General features: G+C 36.7%; 1 protein-coding gene and 1 non-coding gene across 2 annotated transcripts in view; both read left to right on the forward strand.

Moving 5' to 3' along the window:
• LOC139702516 (leucine-rich repeat-containing protein 37A3-like) overlaps positions 1 to 18,495 on the forward strand; it is a 38,416-nt gene that overhangs the window by 4,787 nt on the left and 15,134 nt on the right. The window contains 6 exon segments of the mRNA XM_071603863.1: positions 1,601 to 1,672; positions 2,659 to 2,730; positions 6,596 to 6,667; positions 7,216 to 7,296; positions 17,079 to 17,150; positions 17,869 to 17,943. Coding sequence (XP_071459964.1) covers positions 1,601 to 1,672; positions 2,659 to 2,730; positions 6,596 to 6,667; positions 7,216 to 7,296; positions 17,079 to 17,150; positions 17,869 to 17,943 — 444 coding nt within the window.
• LOC139702571 (small nucleolar RNA SNORA51) lies at positions 13,316 to 13,447 on the forward strand. The gene has a single exon (XR_011705188.1). It is a non-coding gene; the product is annotated as a small nucleolar RNA SNORA51 (small nucleolar RNA).

Here is an 18,495-nt window from a genome sequence, read left to right on the forward strand (position 1 = left end):
GAAAGTTTTCAAGCAAGAGATAAAAATAATTAAAACAGGAAGATAATTTTATAATCCATTTTTCGAGTGATCTAGAAGAGAAAGCTTAATTCAATGGGGCCACCTAGAAAACTTTAGCAAAATCTATGAGTAAAGCAAGAAGGAGCTTAATCAGAGTGGTTGTGATGGGAGTAGAAAGAAAATCCTGGGAGCGCAAGGGGGAGTGGGGGAAGGAGGAGGGAATGGGAATGGGAAAAACAATAGAATGAATCAGATATAACATTCCTATGTTCATATATGAATACACAACTAGTGTATCTCCACGTCATGTACAACCACAAGAATGGGAAGTTATACTCCATGTGTATATGATATGTCAAAATACATTCTACTGCCATAACTAAAAAGGACAAATAAAAGTTAGAACAAGAAAAATCAAATTATTTATTCTGTTTGATAACAAATAAAAATGCCAGGTTTTAAAAGTAAGATATTAAAAACATTTTAAGGTTTGACTTTAGTCTGTTAAAAGGAAAAAAATCCTGGGAGCTTTAGAAGAATAACAAATGCTTTAATGATTGACTAAAAGAGTTAGGGGATGAGGTGTATAGAAAAGAGAAAAATAAAATATGGCTCCACGAGTTTTGTCCTGGATAAAAAATGAGAATGCTGGCGATGTAGCAGGTGGAAAACAACACCAGGAAGGAAAGCCAGTTGGAGAGAAATGAGTTCAGTCTTAGCCATTTCTTAGTGGGGAACATAAAGCCCTCCGAAGGCTTCTGGTTGAGTGGAAATGTCCACTAGGCATTTGTCCACTAGATGAGCAGGCTTATCCTCCAACCCCAAATGCCAAGAAAAAGTCTATGTAAAGATGTATAAACAGAAAAGTTATTGCTAAGGGATAAGGACAGAGTTAAAAAAAAAAAAGTTGAAGGTATCTGCAGAGTTGAAACTGAACATAATTTAACAGCTTCTTTAAACATGTCATTCATAGATACATTCTCACATTAAAAAAAAAAGTCAACAGAAGTATATTGGATCAAAGTGAAAATCTATACCTCTATCCTTTTTCACCCGTTGTCCATGCCCTACCACCCATAAGATGACCCCTGTTACATATTGGTGTGTGTCTTTCTTTCTGCTTTCTCTTCTATGCATAATTTTCCCTGATGAAGTTTAAAAAAGAAAAAAACACTGATTCATACTTGTTTTCTATGCAACATGTTCAAGAGATCTTTCCACATCAGCACATTAGTTCCCGTGATTTCTAATTGTCCTTATCCTCCTAATACCTGGAGATATTTCAACAGAGGGCACTTAGGCAAAGCTTTGGTGTCACTTGCAATGTGTTTCTTAATTCATATTTGTTAATATGGTAAATTCTTGCCATTTTTCTGTTGAAATTCGACAGATAGGAAGTTAAACTTCTGCTTTATCATTTGTGCCAGTGGCTCACATTATTATCTTATTGTGAAACCGGGAAGCTGATAGTTCCGAAAATTAGAAAGCTGGGTTTTTGTTTCGTTTGTTTTTTCTATATTTGAATGTTCTCCGTGATTGTTTTACTTTTTCTGTTCATTTTTTCCCTACTTATTCAAAGGTATAAACTGTTTCTTCACAGGAATTTCCAAGGAAACGTTATTTCTTACATTGAAGAAAACATATGGAAATCTTACCGTTGGGCTGAGAAACTGTGAGTATATTCTCTCCAAACATGAATACAAAAAAAAGAAATGCATTGTAAGATCCTTCTTAGTCTAGAATGTTGAGGTCAATACTGTTAGAAAAAGGTTTTCCCCTCCATAAATTAATTCAGCCTGTATTGAGTGAAATTTGGTGGTTATTTTAAAAATTAAATTTCATGGGGACTGGGTTTGTAGCTTAGTAGTAAGTAGAGTAATTGCCTAGCATGAGCAAGGACCTGGATTCCATCCCCAGGACCACAGCAAAAAATAAATAAATAAAAATTCAATTTCGTGGACCCCCTTTGAAGTAAGTAAAAAACAATTTAAATTTATTTTCCATTTTGTAAGTAATACATAATTACATTCTTAATGAGTAAATATGAAATAATAGGTATAGTGAGACACCATCCCTGTGCTCTAACCCTCCACCCCTGAGGAAACCACTACTCTGAGTTTGGTATATATAACCTTCTGGATCTTTCCCCATGCATTTGCCTACACACATATTTACATATAGCAAAATAGGTTTGTTGCATGGTTTTATTATCTTTTTTTACATAAATGGTAACATTCATGCAACTTGACTCTTTCACTTCATCATATGTCAGGTTTCTTTTTAGTACACAGAGCCTACCCTATTCATTTGAACTCATGCATAATATTCCATCGTATGAACATATCATGGTTTATTTAAAAATAATTCCCCTACTGATGGATGTTTAGAGTGTATATGGTTTTCCTGTTTACATGCATAATGTCAATAAACATACTTCTTTGTGAACATGGGCATATAATTCTATAGAATAGAAATGAGATTTTGGGGGGTGAAGACTATTGTAGATATGAAATTTTAGCTACCCGCAAAAAGGTTATGCCACTTTATACTCCTGGCAAGAGAATATGACAGCATTCATTTTCTCATACTTTTTTACCACTGGATATTCTCCATCTTTGTGCTGAATTTTGGTCCAGAAATAACCTTTTCATCTTTCAGAATTCTCAGTGAAAATTCCCTGACTGAATTACACAAAGATTCCTTTGAAGGCCTGCTATCCCTCCAGTATTTGTAAGTTACTTAATCATATTTATCTGTGAGTTATGAGTTATCTAATGAATAAGGGATTCATATTAGATAATCTGTAAAATCTCTTCCAGCAATTAAATTCTGTGATTGTGCAAGTTTGTATAGATTTTAACCCATCTCCAGCATTAAATACCTCCTAAGCATTTTTAGTTTTAAAAATTATATAGACAAGATACGGATGGGAAAAAAAAAAAAAAAAACTCCACTTACAGTGGAAAAGTGGTAATAAGATCAGAGCAATTACTAACACTCATATGAACCTTGTTTTATAAGTGTTTACATGTATTTATATCTAATTTAGAGCCCATGGATCAAAACCAAACCACAGTCAATTTTTATACAGCTCATTAACTAAGAATTATTTTTACATTTTTAAAATGCTGTAAAATAAATAAGAAAGAATATGTAGCAGAGATCGTATGTGGCCTGCAAAATCTAAAATATTTACTATCTGGCCTTTGCAAATAAGGTTTTAAAAAGTTGGATTAGTAGAACAGAGGGAATTAAAGTTAACCTCAGTTTGGTGCCTAGAGGAGAGAAAAAAAACAGGCCACCTATATTCATTTGAATGCCATTAATTCAGAATGTTTTAACAATTAAACTGAATTAAATTAATGCTTAAAGACTAAATAACTAGCCAGCATGGTGGCCAGCATGATGGCGCACACCTGTAATCCCAGTGGCTCAGGAGGATGAGACAGGAGGATTGCAAGTTCAAAGCCAATGTCAGCAAGGGCAAGGTGCTAAGCAACTCAGTGAGACCCTGGCTCTAAATAAAATACAAAATAAGGCTGGGGATGAGGCTCAGTGGTTGAGTGCCCCTGAGTTCAATCCCTGGAACAACAACAACAAAAAAAGACTAAATAACTAAGTAAGTAAATTACATAATAATATTTTCAAGACTACTAAGCTAGTAGTAGTAGCTAATACTACTAAGCAGTATTAAGGATTTCAATGCAGGAATTGGCATACCTTCATTAAAACTAGATATTTGCCAAACACAGAAGTATAAAGAAGGTCAAGGATCATGTGTTTTCTCTCATGTGTGGACACTAGAGAGGAAAAAAGAAAAGAAAGATGGGAGTGAGGCTCATGAAAATCAAAAGGAGATCAGTAGAAAAGAGGAAAGGAACCAAGGGGTGAGAAGAAGGGAGAGAAGGGGGAAGTGCTGGGGAATGATATTGGCCAAAGTTTATTGTTACATTGTGTGCATGTATGAATATGTAGCAACAAATCCCAGCATTATGTACAACTATAATACACCAATAAAAAATGTGAAAAAGTTGGGCATGGTGGTACATGCCTGTAATTCCAGCAGTTCAGGAGCCCGAGGCAGGAGGATTGCAAGTTCAAGGCCAGCCTCAGCAATTTAGCAAGGCTCTAATCAACTTAGTGAGACCCAATCTCAAAATAAAAAATCAAAAGGGCTGGGGATATGGCTCAGTTTTAAATTGTCCCTGGGTTCAATCTCAGTATCCCCCTCCAGAAAATAGATATTTGAAATGATGGTTAAATAGTGTAGCTTGCAACGTTTACACTAAGTAAGCAGATCAGAACTGCCTATAACTTTTCATTAATCACAAAATTAAAATCTCTCTATTATTATTGTCAAGGAGGGAACACTTACATAGTATTTTTATCTGGTTAAAGATAATTTAGGTTCTTTGCTGTGAAAGCTTGATTTTTATCCTTTGTCTGTGGTATCTAGATATGTGTGGGTCATTAACCCTATTAAGCTAACTAATGATGTTTTTAGTAAATATATTCTTTTTTCAGATGTAGAAGGCTTAAAAGAAGTGAGTATAAAGAGCTTCACATGATACTAAAAGTAGTCCTTTGAATTATCAAACCTCCTAGGCCCTCAGGGACAACTGCTTTTGTATTGCTGGTTTTAGTCACTTCTGCCTCAAACCTTACAAACCAGGTTTGGAGAAAACAAATGAGATAACTGCTTAATGGAGTAGACTTTTCATTATTTCTACTATGTAATACTTTGTTAGCTAATTATTTCATGTTAGCATATATATTTTGCATTTATTTAAAAAAAACACTAACCAATAAAAAAGAGCTCAAAAGAATATGCCAAACACTGTTCCCTAGTATTGGAAGGACAAAGATGAGTAAGACAAGTTCCTCTTCTTTAGGAACTTAGGGGCTCACAGAGGAGACAAGGCTAAGCTCAAACCATAATGCAGCAAGTACCCAGTGGATGACAAAGTGCTAAAGAGGTGCAGCAGAAGGGCCAGCTGTGAAGTCACAAACTGCATTCCTTTTTAACTAGTCATTTTTGTCCCCCTCCTCACTCCCTAGATATTCATTTGTTTTATAAATATTTTAGTTTCTCAAATACTTGTGTCAGTTTTAAACCTGGAGGGCAACACAGATGAGCAAGACCCAGTCCAGGCTTTCACAGAGTTTGTATCAGAAGAAATGGGATACAAAACCAATTGAATTGAAAACAAATGAATATGGGCACTAAGAGGTATAAATTGTGTCTACAGCACAAAAGAGGAGAAAAGATTTCCAACTGTTTAAGGAAAATGTTCCTATGGCAGTGCTGTTTCAACAGGACCTCGAAGGGCCTCACTGGGAATCATCAGATAGGCATCTTAGGGAAAATATACAAAGCTTACAAAGGGAGAGTGGGAGAAAGGCAAAACACAGAAATGTGTTTGGGGAGTGCCATGGGCACCTGTAGGGCACAAGAGAGAGAATGGAGGCCAACCTTCTAGGACTTTGAGTGCCAAGCAAAGGAGCTGTGGTGGGGAACCATCTGCAGTGCTCTAAAACAACCTTGAGTCTCCTCTCAGATTCACCTGGAGGACTTTGTAGAACTTGGTTCTGGATACCACCCTCATAGTTACTGATTCAGTCATTCTGGAGTAGGGCTGAGAATTTTGCATTCTTCAAAAGTTCCCAGGTAATACTGGTCTTTAAGAACCAATTCTAGACAGCCTAACTGGTGACTGTGTTCGGGATTGATTAGAAAGGGAGAGCCTAGAGTTGGAGACACCAGTCATGACAGTTCTACCCATCCAGGTGAAAAGTGAGGAACAAGCTGAAATCTGTGGAAGTAAGAGAGTCAACTCTAATCAGAATGGGTGTTTTCAAATAAAAATGCAGTTCCATGTTGTTTTTCATTGTCCCAGCACTACACAACTGAAGCAGTGACTTCATGGAGTATTAAGGTAATATGAAACCAAAATGAGTTTCCATTAGTATGATAGAAAGTACAACTCTGAATTAGTTCAAAGTCATGTATTAATTAGTGGAGTAACTGTCTTTCAAATGATTTGAAAGGTATCTTTTTCTTCTAGTATTAAACTGGGTTAGAAAAATAGAATAAAGGACTAGGGGTATAGCTCAGTGTTAAAGTGCTTGCTTAGCATGCACAAGGCCCTGGGTTCAATCCCCTGTACCACACACACACACACACACACACACACACACACACACACACACACATGCATGTGTGAAAGAAAAACCAAATTAAGCCAGGAACATGAGAATATTCCCTTTAATTTAAAAAATTACATGCAGAAATTAATACTTGTAGCTCATAATCTTGAACTTGATAAACTGTAAAAGGTCACATAATAATTATCCTACTGTCAGGAAAGACTATCTCAAAACCTGTCAAGATATAAAGTTGTATATTTTATTTATGAAAGTGAGACTCAAGAGTGGGCAGGGTTAAAAACTCTAAAAAGTTCAAATATAAGTCCAAAGGTTTAGAATTTAAACAAAAACTAGGTATTCAATATTATCAATTCTGGATTCTATTTATTCATACTAATTAGATAGCTAATATCTAATCAAGGCAATATTTTCCTTTTACTTTTCCTAGAGATTTATCCTGCAATAAAATACAATCTATCGAAAGACATACATTTGAACCACTACCTTTTTTGCAGTTTATGTAAGTTACAGGTATACCTTGATATTTGAAATTTTATAAACCCCCTTGCTACTCATTTGAAATTATGATTAAAAATTTACGTATCTAGCAAAGATAAGTATGAGAATTATTATACATGGATTGAAATGAGTCATTACAGAGCAGTGGTTCAATTAGTGTGATTTTACACACAGGTGACATTTTGGCATCTAGTGGCCAGACACCAGGGATGCTGTTAAACATCTACAATATGCAGGACAAAACTCCACAACAAGAATTTTCCAGCCCAAAATGTCAATAGCATTGAAGTTGTGAAGCCCTGTTTTAGAGAAGTAAATATCACAAGTATTTTTTGAGCATTCACTGTTTTATAGCTAAGGCTCTGCATGTATAAACGCAGAAATATAAGTCATAAGTCAGGATCTTCCACAGCAAGATTTCTTTAGTGTGCGGAAAAAGTATTGAGGTTACATTTCATCATATATAAGTTAGAATCACTGCCAAATGATAAATGTTCTGAAAGAATATCTTTTCTCTTCTCCTTCTTCTTTGGCTTATCTTTTTTGTAGAAATCTTGGTTGCAATTTACTGACAGAACTGGGCTTTGGAACATTTCAGGCATGGCATGGACTGCAGTTTTTACACAAGTTGTAAGTGAAATAGAAGATACACGCATGTACAAAAAACCCCCCAAAACTATGTGTTAAAAACATTATACTGTTATTGGTTAGCTGTCTTAAGAAGTATGTCTTAAGATCCATTCATTCTTTTCAAATGAGGAAACTAAGGTACAGAGAGGCCAAGAGACTTGTAATTTTTATAGGACATGCTCTGCTTTCCCTAGCACTGATCTCTGGCATAGATAATAGAAAGCATCATGCAAGCAACACCCAAATTAGCATTGCCATGGTCGTCTCAGTGATGATGCTCTGACATGTGAATTGTCCTTGAATTTCATTTTTGAGTTTAACTCTGATTCCATCTCACATTTAGAGTCCCTAACTGCTTAAATATATGCAACAGGGCTACAAAGAATGAAGTTTAGCATAAAGCCCTCCAGGGAGCACAGATGCAGGTGCTTTCTCAATGGAAAGCAGAAACGAATTCTTTTAAACCTCATTCAGGGGACCTCTCTCCCCAATCACCCAGAGCATTATTTTTCTAAAAATACCTGCCTCTGAAGTCATGAATTGTATGTAGGCAGTAGGAATCTTTGAGGTGTGAGAAAGATGATGTTTATGATATAATGTAAAAAATATTTGTAAAGAAAATACATTGCTCTGACCTAATTACATATACTTTCTTTCCTGACTACCCTCAACAAGAAGTATGGGTTTTATTTCCTTTCAGCTCAAAAGGGAATTTTGTTTTTACTTATTTATTTGATTTGTTTTGTTTTTCGGTGCTGAGGATGGAACCCAGGGGCCTTGGGCATTCTAGCCAAGCACTCTGGCACTGAGCAACATATACCCCTAACCCTGAAAGGGATTTAAGACTCAAGGTGAAAGTTCTCCCCTCAACTCAATTTTGGAAAAAATTGTTCACCTGTCTCGTGGATCAGAAATCCAGGTTCACATGGTTCATTTTGGGTTCCATGAAGGGATGGTTATGGTATGCCTGGAGCTGGATTAACTTTTCCTTCAGATGCTCATTTATTGCAGCCACCTCCTCCCATTCATCAATTTGCTGAAGCCTAACTTGGGGAAAGAATATGGAGGGTCTACTTTTCAAACAAAGCAGGGATGAGTGGTGGGTCAGAAAAGACTCATAATGGAGGTGGCACCAACTTATCTCTAGTTTCTGTGTTCATCTGAACAGAAAAAAGCATTTGCTTCATGATGAGAAATCAGAGCCAACTGGCAATGGACATTAACACTCATGCAGTGCGAATGGAGCTCTGCCTCTCAGACCAATTCATAGTTGCTTTCATAGATTGGCACAATGAGCCAGACAAGGTGCACAGCTGTGGTCCCAGCCATTTGGGAGGCTAAGACAGGAGTTCAAGGCCAATCTGGGCAACATAGTAAGACCTGTCTCTTAAAAAAGAAGAAAAGAGCTGAGCACAGTGACACACGCCTATAATCCCAGCAGCTAGGAGGCTGAGGCAGGTGGATTATGCATTTAAAGCCAGCCTCAGCAAGTTAGCAAAGTCCCTAAGTAACTCAGTGAGACCTTGTCTCTAAATAAAATACAAAAAAGAGCTGGGGGTATGGCTCAGTGGTTAAGTGCCCCTGAGTTCAATCCCCAGTACCAAAAAGAGAGAGAGAAAAAAAAAAAGATTGGCGCAATGGTCACGATCCACCGAGTGTGTATTGGGAGCTGAGCACTTTTGTTTTGGGTAAAATTTTTCTAATAGATAAAGCCATTTTGCTTCAGGAAACACTTGCCATAGTGAGAGATAAGCCTCTTAAATTTCTTTCCAAAGGCAACTTGCCAAGGGAAGATGCCAGTAATTTTATGATCAATATGAATGTACTGGGGTGTTTATAAGTTAAAATACCAATTTTCTCTGAACTATAAAAGTTTGTACAGAGGTCTCAGCTGGTGTAGATATATCATGAATTGAATGGAACCTAAGTTCTGGGTCTCCTCCCTTGCTCAGGTCTCTTGTAAGGTTCTGATTGGGGCCCTCGCAATTTCTTTTTCTTTTTCCTTTCCTTTCCTTTTTTTTTTTTTTTTTTTTTTTTTTTTTTTTGTTGGTACTGGGGATTGAACTCAGGGGCCCTCAACCACTGAGCCACATCCCCAGCCCTATTTTGTATTTTATTTAGAGACAGGGTCTCACTGAGTTGTGTAGTGCCTCTCCATTGCCAAGGCTGGCTTTGAACTCGCGATCTTCCTCCTTCAGCCTCTCAAGCCACTGAGATTACAGGCGTGTGACACCACACCCGGCCCTCCCAATTTCTATATACATAAATTTTGCATGTTTTTATCAGAGGTCATTTCCCAAATTAGATAAGTTTCAGGCCCCACAAAGTCTGGATTCACCTCTGGGTTCCATGTAATACAACCTGGTAAATCTCTCGAATAAGGCCTTTCTATTATTGACAAACACTGATGCAACAACTTAGCAGTATGTTAGACTATTTTGAACCTGAAAAAAGATGTGCCAAGAGCTTATTAGTAAAGTACCACTGTTTAAATGGTAGTAATAATCATATCTCTTCCAGATGAAATCAGAAATGAAACATATTATGGAAAACTAGTACTGGTTGATAATCCTAAATGTTAAGTATACTTTTTTCCCCCTGACTTTAAAGTGCTTCTCCTTCATTCACCTACACAGGTCCAGACTGATGGCTTATTTTTTAAAAATTCTTTGAGTTACTTCATTGGTTCTAACAATACAAGCTCCATGAGTTTAGAAATTGAAGGACTCTACAAGGTAGAAAGGCAGGCTCTATTCAGATAGAGCACATTCACATGCTGACTTGTCTATGACACATCAATATTGTGCCAAGAACATAAACACAAAGAACGAATAAGAGGGAAATCCAAGATTTATCCCTGTTTTTTATTCCACTACTGAGAATATCCATGCGGTAGGTGTGTCCACACTATAAAAGCAAATTGAGCTACGGTCCCAGAAACACCCTATTGCTCCTCCATAGTCCACTAGCACCAGTTTCCTACAGACAGCTGTAGAGACACAAAAGTTTGCATGCTTCAGGGTATGGTCATCACTTTTTGGTTTGTACTGGAATCCTGGCAGCTTCTTTCAGATTCAGAGAGGCATAAACATTAAAGATGAAAAAAGAGTTCAGTTCTGTCCTTTGGGGTGAGTTAGGTTGGTTTAATCTGTAATGGTTCAAAAGTTTTGAGAGTCTCATATCCAGTAACTATTATACCTTTCTTCTCCCAGTTGCATCTTATTCTTCCCACCTGTGGACACAGGCATCTTCTCTTCTCTCCTCTTGGAACCTTAGTAATTCTTCCTCTGCCCATTACATTTATTTAATGCCTAATTTACTAGTTGTTTATTATGTTCCAGGCACTATATTAAGTATTTATACAAATGAGATGACATACCGAAAAGCCTTAGAATAGTGCTTGACACATGATAAATATTCAAAACATGTTATCTTATTTTCCCAAGAACTCTTGCAATGTTGATATTATTATTTCCCAGTTTTCTGATGAAAAAGTTGAAATTCAGAAATCTTGCCTAGGTTCACACTGTTAGTAAGTGGCAAAATCACAAACTTTACAAATAATTTTCCATGCAGCATTTGTTTCCTTGTAATAGGAGCTGGCTGATAACAATTTGGCTCTTTGTGCATTGTATCTTGACGTTGGCTTCTGATTTGCATAGGACTTTTGGAGCAGAGAGCTCTGTTTCCCTTTGAGAATTCTGCACTTCTAGAGCTATGGCCATACCACCTCTGGGCATCCCCAGGGTTCCTGTTCATTGGCCAGTGCATATTTGACATCATCACAGCCTTCTCTGGGCCCAGCCCATTCTAGATGCCTTAACATGTTCTTTCATTTAATCTTCAGACTGCCTGATGTGAGGAAAATGCTACTAATAAGGCTCATAGATGTTTGTGACTCAAGTCACTTCAGTAGAAAGTGACAGAGTCAGAATTCAAACCCAGGTCTGCCTGATTCCAGGGTCCTTGCTGCTTCTTCTGTTCCTCACTGCCAGGGAGTCTTCTTCAAGGTTCTTCTCAACACTTTCAGATACAGGCTTGCCATTTCAGATTCCTTTAGTCTTTGCCTTTAGAAAGGACTGACGTGGTGCAGTCAGAGGTCTTGTATTGAGGAGCTTCATGTGGGCAGTCATTTTCTTATGGCTCATGGACCTATGTAGATGAACAAAGGAAAGGGGTTACTCCATCCCCAAGTACTTCAAACATGCTGGAACAGGGTGAGGGCTACTCTGCTTATTTCTTTGACTACCTTCCTCAAAGGAACCAGTTTCCCTGCCTGCCTTGTGATTCTAGCATAGATAGATAGTGTTGGAGTTTGTCCTATTTTAAGTTTGTTTTGACTGCCTGCTTTGGACATATTTTCAGCTAAAGCTGTTAGGATTTCAGTACATTCAGGACAGTGATGACGCTTCAGTCCTCAATTCTTCTCTGTCTCCTCAGTTAATAGAAAGGAAACATAGCCCATCTGTCTGGACCTGTATAGAAGAATTTGGAGAAAAAAAAATAACAGATAAGAAATGTTCCCTTATTTTGTGAGCTTACCTTTATTCTGTCCCATTGTTCCTACAGCAAAAGGCTTGAGCAAACATATTTGAGTTTTCCTTTTCCAATAAGGTATGTTTTTAAAATCACTTAAAACTGTACTTCTCAAGCTGGGCATAGAGATGCACATCTGTAATCCCAGTTACTTGGGAAGAGCCTACAGCAAGAAAATCGCAAGTTCAAGGCCAGCCTTAGCAACTTAGTGAGACCCTATCTCAAAATAAAATAAAAAGGGCTAGAAGCTGAGTGCAGGGGTTCATGCCTGTAATCCCAACAGCCCAGGAGGCTGAGGCAGGAGGATTACAAGTTCAAAGCCAGCCTCAACAATTTAGTGAGGCTGTAAGCAACTGAGCAAGATCCTGTCTCAAAAATTAAAAGGGCTGGATGTGTAGTTTAATGGTTAAGCACCCCTGGGTTCAATTCCTGGTTCAAAAAAAAAGTGGTGGCAGGGACAGGCTGGAGATGTGGCTTTAGTGGTAGAACACTCCTGGGTTCAATCCCCGGTAACACAAAACAAACATACAAACAGGCAATGCATCTCAAACTTTGCCTCTGAGACAGTCTTTAAGGCAAAAAAAAAAAAAAAAAAAAAAAAAATTAGCCACTGGTACTCCCACAAAGGTATCAAAAAGGCAATGGATGAGGAGTCAGTGCACCTTAGTTTATCTATAAAATCAGGGAATTGAGGGATAAATGGAAATGATCTCTAGTGAAGTGTCCACTCTGAATCTACAAATGTTCATATGTTTGGTTCATGAAAAAGAGTCACTATAGCGTGTTCCAGCTTCCCCCTCACTCTCTCCATTGCACAGGTACAACCTTAATGAAGAAAATGATGCTCTAATACAGGAGGAAAAAAATAGGATAATCTAGATTGTGGCTTCATGTTTTAATTTCACTAGGGACAAAGACCCCAGTGTCAGTTGTAGAAGGGCTGTCTGTTGAGAGGAAATGCTGAGATGAAGGGCACAAAGCCATGTGCGAACTGCTAAAAAAGAGAGAAGCACTGAAGAACTGAGATCATTTTAAAGGAAAGATAATAACAAACTTTGCTACATTCTTCTGGCTACATATTGCTTTACAGTCATTCTTAAAGGCTAGTGGAAAGGGAACAGGAGGAGATAGAGGTGTAGGAGCTTACTTTTACAGAACACACCAGCCATCTTACAGGTTTTAATGCCCCCACTCATGGCAGAGAATGTTTAAAGCCCAAGTTTGGGAACAAACCTGTGTCATTCAAATTTTTTTGTCTTTATAACATCACAACTAGTGTTATAAATTGGGCAAGTTAATGAGACTGAAAAATATCTGGAAAAATGCACTAGGCAAGAACAAGCTATGTGGCTGCTGGCTTCACCAGTTAGTCACTTTGACCTTAGTCATGGAAGAGTATGAAATGTCACTCCTCTTTATTCCATCTACTGACATGATTAGGCTTATAGCAATTGGTGTTCTATACATTAAAATATGGTTCTTTTCCCTCCTCTTGCTTACTACAGGCTGTGTTCTTACATTAACCGTACAGAAAGAGGGAGCAGAATAAGCCGACCCCATGTACATTTCAACCCAGGCCCTGTGCCTGCTCTGTCTTGTGAATGGGGAAACATGGAAATAAGAAAATTGATATAACACACCACAAAAAAGCAACATTACAAAGCACAATTCAGGATATTCAATGCATTCATAAGGTTGTGCAACAATCACCATTATCTACCTGAACGTTTCCATCACTCCAAAAGGAAACATGGTTCCAGTTAGCTATCACTTTCTCTTTCTTTCTCCCCACAGTCCCTGGCATTCACTACTTTCTGTCCTTCTGGATTTGCCTATACTGGACATTTCACATAGACAAGTTATATTGTAATGGCCTTTTATATCTGGCTTTCACATGGTTTATTGTTTCCTAGGTTCACCCTTGTAACAGTTATCAGTACTTTCTACAGCTGAATAATATCCCATTGTATAGATGTACCATTATATCAATTCATCTAAACATTAATTAATGAATATTTGGGATGTTTCTACTTTGAGGCTATTATGAATAATGCCAGTTTTTGTGTAGACACATGTTTTTAATTCTAGGGTGCATACCTAGGAAGGGAATTCTAGGGTGCATACCTAGGAAGGGAATTGGTGGGTCATGTGGTAACTATAGTTAACTTCTTTGAGGAATTCCCAGACCGTTTTCCACAGTGGCTTCACCATTTTACATTCCCAGCTACAAAGTATGAGGGTTCGGGTTTCTCTGTATTTTTGTCAACACTTGTTATTATCTGTCTTATTTTTATTTAAAGCCTTATATTAAGGAACAATGCTTAACCAGTCTTTCTCTTCATAACATTATGAGTATAAAGTAGTATCTTGTGGTTTTAATTTGCATTTTCCTAATGACTTGAGAAACTGAGCATTCTCTTCATGAGCATGTTGGCCTTTACATATCTTATTTGAAGAAATGTTTATTCATGACTTTCCCCATTTTAAAATTGAGTTTTTTTTTTTTTTTTCTGAGTTATAGGAGTTCTTTATACATTTTGGGTATTCTGTGTATTATCAGCTATATGATCTATAAATATTTTATCCCCTTCTATAAGTTGTCATTTCACCTTCTTAATAGTGTCCTTCAAAGCATAAAAGTTTTAAATTTTGATACAATCTAATTTACCTAATTTTTCCATTGGTTATTTATACTTTTGGTGTCATATCTGAGAAACTTTTAACCTAAAACAAGGTTGTGAGCATTTACTCCTATATTTTATCCTAAGAGGTTTTTTTTTTGTTGTTGTTGTTGTTGTTTTGGGGTACTGGGGATTGAGCTCAGGGGCACTCAACCACTAAACCACCCCCCAGCCCTATTTTGAATTTTTTTTTAGAGACAGGGTCTCACTGAATTGCTTAGCACCTCGCTGTTGATGAGGCTGGCTTTGAACTCATGATCCTCCTGCTTCAGCCTCCTGAGCCATTGGGATTACAGGGTGCACCACCGCACCCAGCTGGGCTATTTTTCAAAGCTATCACTGAGCTAGAGAGTGAGGAATGGAAGAACAACACAAATCTCACTGTTCGTATAGAAATTCAGCTGTTTTTCTGGAATAAATGCTTCTTAGTTTGCTGTAAGCCTTTGATTAAATTTCCAGAACACTGGAAAAAGTGATTTTGACCATTTTGCCATTTTGTTGTTGTTGTTGCCTTTGTGGAGGGATGTATTTTCAGATATCCTTACTCCACCAATTTTCACTGATGTCACCTATAAAAAGGTTTTAAATCTCTACAGTCTCAGTTTTGTGGGCTAATTATTTAATCATGGAAAATAATTAGGGAAAAGAAGTAAAAGTATAATTCTCATAGACTTTTCCAGATGAGCAGATGAAGTTTATCGAGGCATTTCTGAATTTAGTTCTCTCAAAGCTAAGGTTAAAGTAACATCTGTCTTCTGTCTTAAACCCCCCCACCCCTTTTTTTTTTTTTTTTTTTTTTTTATGGGCTTTGGGGTCAGAAATGAGTTCAAATTCCAGCTTTGCTTCTTACTAGTTTGGTGGCCCTAGGACAAGTTATATAACCTCTCTGTGCCTCAGTTTCTTCATTTGTAAAATGGGGTCATGATAACATTTACCACATAAGCTTATTATGAGGATTAAATATGAAATGCTGATCATAGATGCCTGGCAGCCTAATAGATGTTAGCTGCAATAATTATTCTTAAAAACTATAAGTAAATAGCAGAAAGATCAGTAGAGTAGAAGGGAGAGAACAGGGGGAAGGAGAAGAGGGGGAACAGGGAGTACTAGGGACCGAATTAGAGCAAATTATATTACATGCTTTTATAATTATGTTAAAATGAATCCTAAAATGTTATGAATAATTATAAAGAAACAACTAAAAAAAATGTTCTAGCCAGGTTTAGTAAGACATTCCTATAAACTCCAGTAGCTCAGGAGTCTGAGGCAGGAGGATCACAAGTTCAAAGCCAGCCTTAGCAACTTAGTGAGGCTGTATCTTAAAACATAAAAAGGGCTAGAGATATGGCTCAGTGGTTAAGTTCCCCTGGGTACTATTTCTGGTGACCCCCCAAAAAGTGTTCTGTAGGAATACACTAATGATTCTTGAGTAGAGTTAAGCTAAAGTCAGATTTTCTTTTTCTTTTTTCCTATTTCTTTTGTCTTTTTGTTTTCTGTTTGCTTGCTTTAATGAATTGAAGAAATATCTTTCAGTATTTTAAAGTAAACATTTGCATAAAAATAAATTTACACTGGGAGGCTGAGGCAAGAGGACTGCAAGTTTGAGGCAAGCTTCAGCAGTTTCAAGGCCAGCCTGGGCAACTTATCAAGACCCTGTCTCAAAATAAAAAATAAGAAGAGCTGGGTATATAGCTCACTAGTAGAGTACCCCTAGTTCAATCCTGCATACAAAAAAAAAAAAATTATTTCTGGTGTTTGGCACATTCCTATAGTCCCAGCTACTCCAGAGGCTATGGCAGGAGAATCACTTGAGCCCAGGAGTTCAAGGCCACCCTGAGCAACATAGTGAGATCCCATCTCAAAAAGAGAGAATTTATTCATTTTATTTACATGTAAACATAATGTTATTTATTTATTCAACAAACATTTACTAATACCTAGAAAATTTGCTGCACTATACCCGGCACGGGAATGACAATGATAGTAAAATGAGATCCCTGCCCTCTCCCTGCCAGGAGACTGACAAGTCAGCAGGTGCTATGGGCAAAGGCTCTGAAGTGATAGAAAAATACCAGTGACAGTAGGTGCTGGGAGCATGACTTCTACCAGTTCCATTGCTTAGCTTTATCCCCTTTCCTTTGACTTCCAAGCCAAGGAATTGGTTCTATATTTTTTCTTAACTAAGTGAATGAGACCATGAAATGTTTTAAATTTCTAAAAATGAAAGACAAACACCTTGAAATATGGAAGGCACTAAAAATACTGTTTCCTATAGGGCAAGGGCTTCCTACTAGTATAGTTACTTCTAGGGTTTTTGACCTGAAAATTCTTTGCCATATTTTTTTCTTTGTGTTCACTTTTTTTCCCCTCCTTTTTTCTTTTTCTTTCTCTTTTCCACTTGATCTTCTAGAGAGCTGGATAATTCCCAAATAAAAAAGTGCCTTATGAAATTCTAAGGGTGATTTATATATAAAGACAAAATATTTTTTAAACATATAAGTTCTTTATAAAAAAGTAGTCTCATGCATGTTGAAAATATAATTTTAATTCCATTGCATGTTTCAGAATTCTCAGTCGTAATCCTCTGACAACTGTTGAAGATTCATATCTTTTTAAATTGCCAGCATTAAAATATCTGTAAGTATTACAACAATTTCAAACTCAAGATATGATTTCTGCTCTTCTTGTTTACTTCATCAAAGGGTTAAGTATTTTGTATTAATACTAAAAAGTCATAATTTTAATTTTAATTAGTTACTGGAGAAAAATGTTATGGTAAAGAAGGGTTAAGGAAGGATATATCATGGGGCAAGACAGCCATCAGAAGAAGGCAGCCATATTAAAGAACACTTACAGATATGGAACATGTAAACACATGTAAGAATATATTATTTATCCCAGAAAGCACAGAGGAATACATGTATATTATTTTTAAAAAAGAAAAAAAGAGGGGCTTGGGTTGTAGCTCAGTGGTAGAGCGCTTGCCTTGCATGTGTGAGGCACTGGGTTCGATCCTCGACACAACATAAAAATATAATTTCAGATATTGTGTCCATCTACATCTAAAAAAAAGAAAGAAATGATGCAATATGAAAATAAGAAGTAAGATGATGGTTTAAAAAAGATGTAAGTTCTATGTTTCAATGCCAAGATCATTATTTGATGGTGCAAATAGTAAACTTACGTATCTTCAATAAGAGCTTTATGGAATTATCTTCTATGCGAAATAAACTCTTAAGGCAGCTTGTTTTATGAGAAGCCAAAATAGAAAAGTTATCACATGTCCTTGAAATATTTTTTCAAGTATAGAATATTTATTGGGGTTCATCATGAATATCTTGGCTTTCTCTTTCAGAGACATGGGAACAACTCAAGTATCACTTTCGACAATTGAGAATATCCTCCTGATGACTCTTGAATTGGAAAAACTGTAAGTTTTTTTTTTCTTAGATTTATTTTACTTGATATTTTTTAGGTCTCTTTTCATATCTTGAATTTAAAATTATTTTAATACATTATTTTCTTAACTTTATTGAGGTATAATTTTCATGTAATAAAATTCACACTGTAAGCATACAGTTTGATGTATAATAATGTAGTTACCACCACCTGATGATATAGAACATTTGTCATTCCCAAAATAGCCCCTTACATCGCTTTGTATTCATCCACTCCTCCCACCACCAGCCCCTACAAACCACCAAATCTTTTATCTTTCCCTATAGTTTAAAATTTTCCAGAATGTCTTATAAATAAAATCATCTAGTAGTAGATTTTTAGCTTCTTTCACTTAGCATAATTCTTAGCATATCTACTATCAGAATAGAAGAGCTGCAGTTTCTCCATGTCTTCATCTAATCCTTGTTTCAAGTTATTCCTTGTTTCAAGGAATAATATTTTTTTAGCCTTTCTACTAGTAGGAATGTAGTGGTATCTCATTGTGGTTTTAATTTGCATTTCTTTAATAGCTGATGATATTTAA

The sequence above is a fragment of the Marmota flaviventris genome, chromosome 17 (assembly GCF_047511675.1).
Source record: "Marmota flaviventris isolate mMarFla1 chromosome 17, mMarFla1.hap1, whole genome shotgun sequence".
Lineage (NCBI taxonomy): Eukaryota > Metazoa > Chordata > Mammalia > Rodentia > Sciuridae > Marmota > Marmota flaviventris.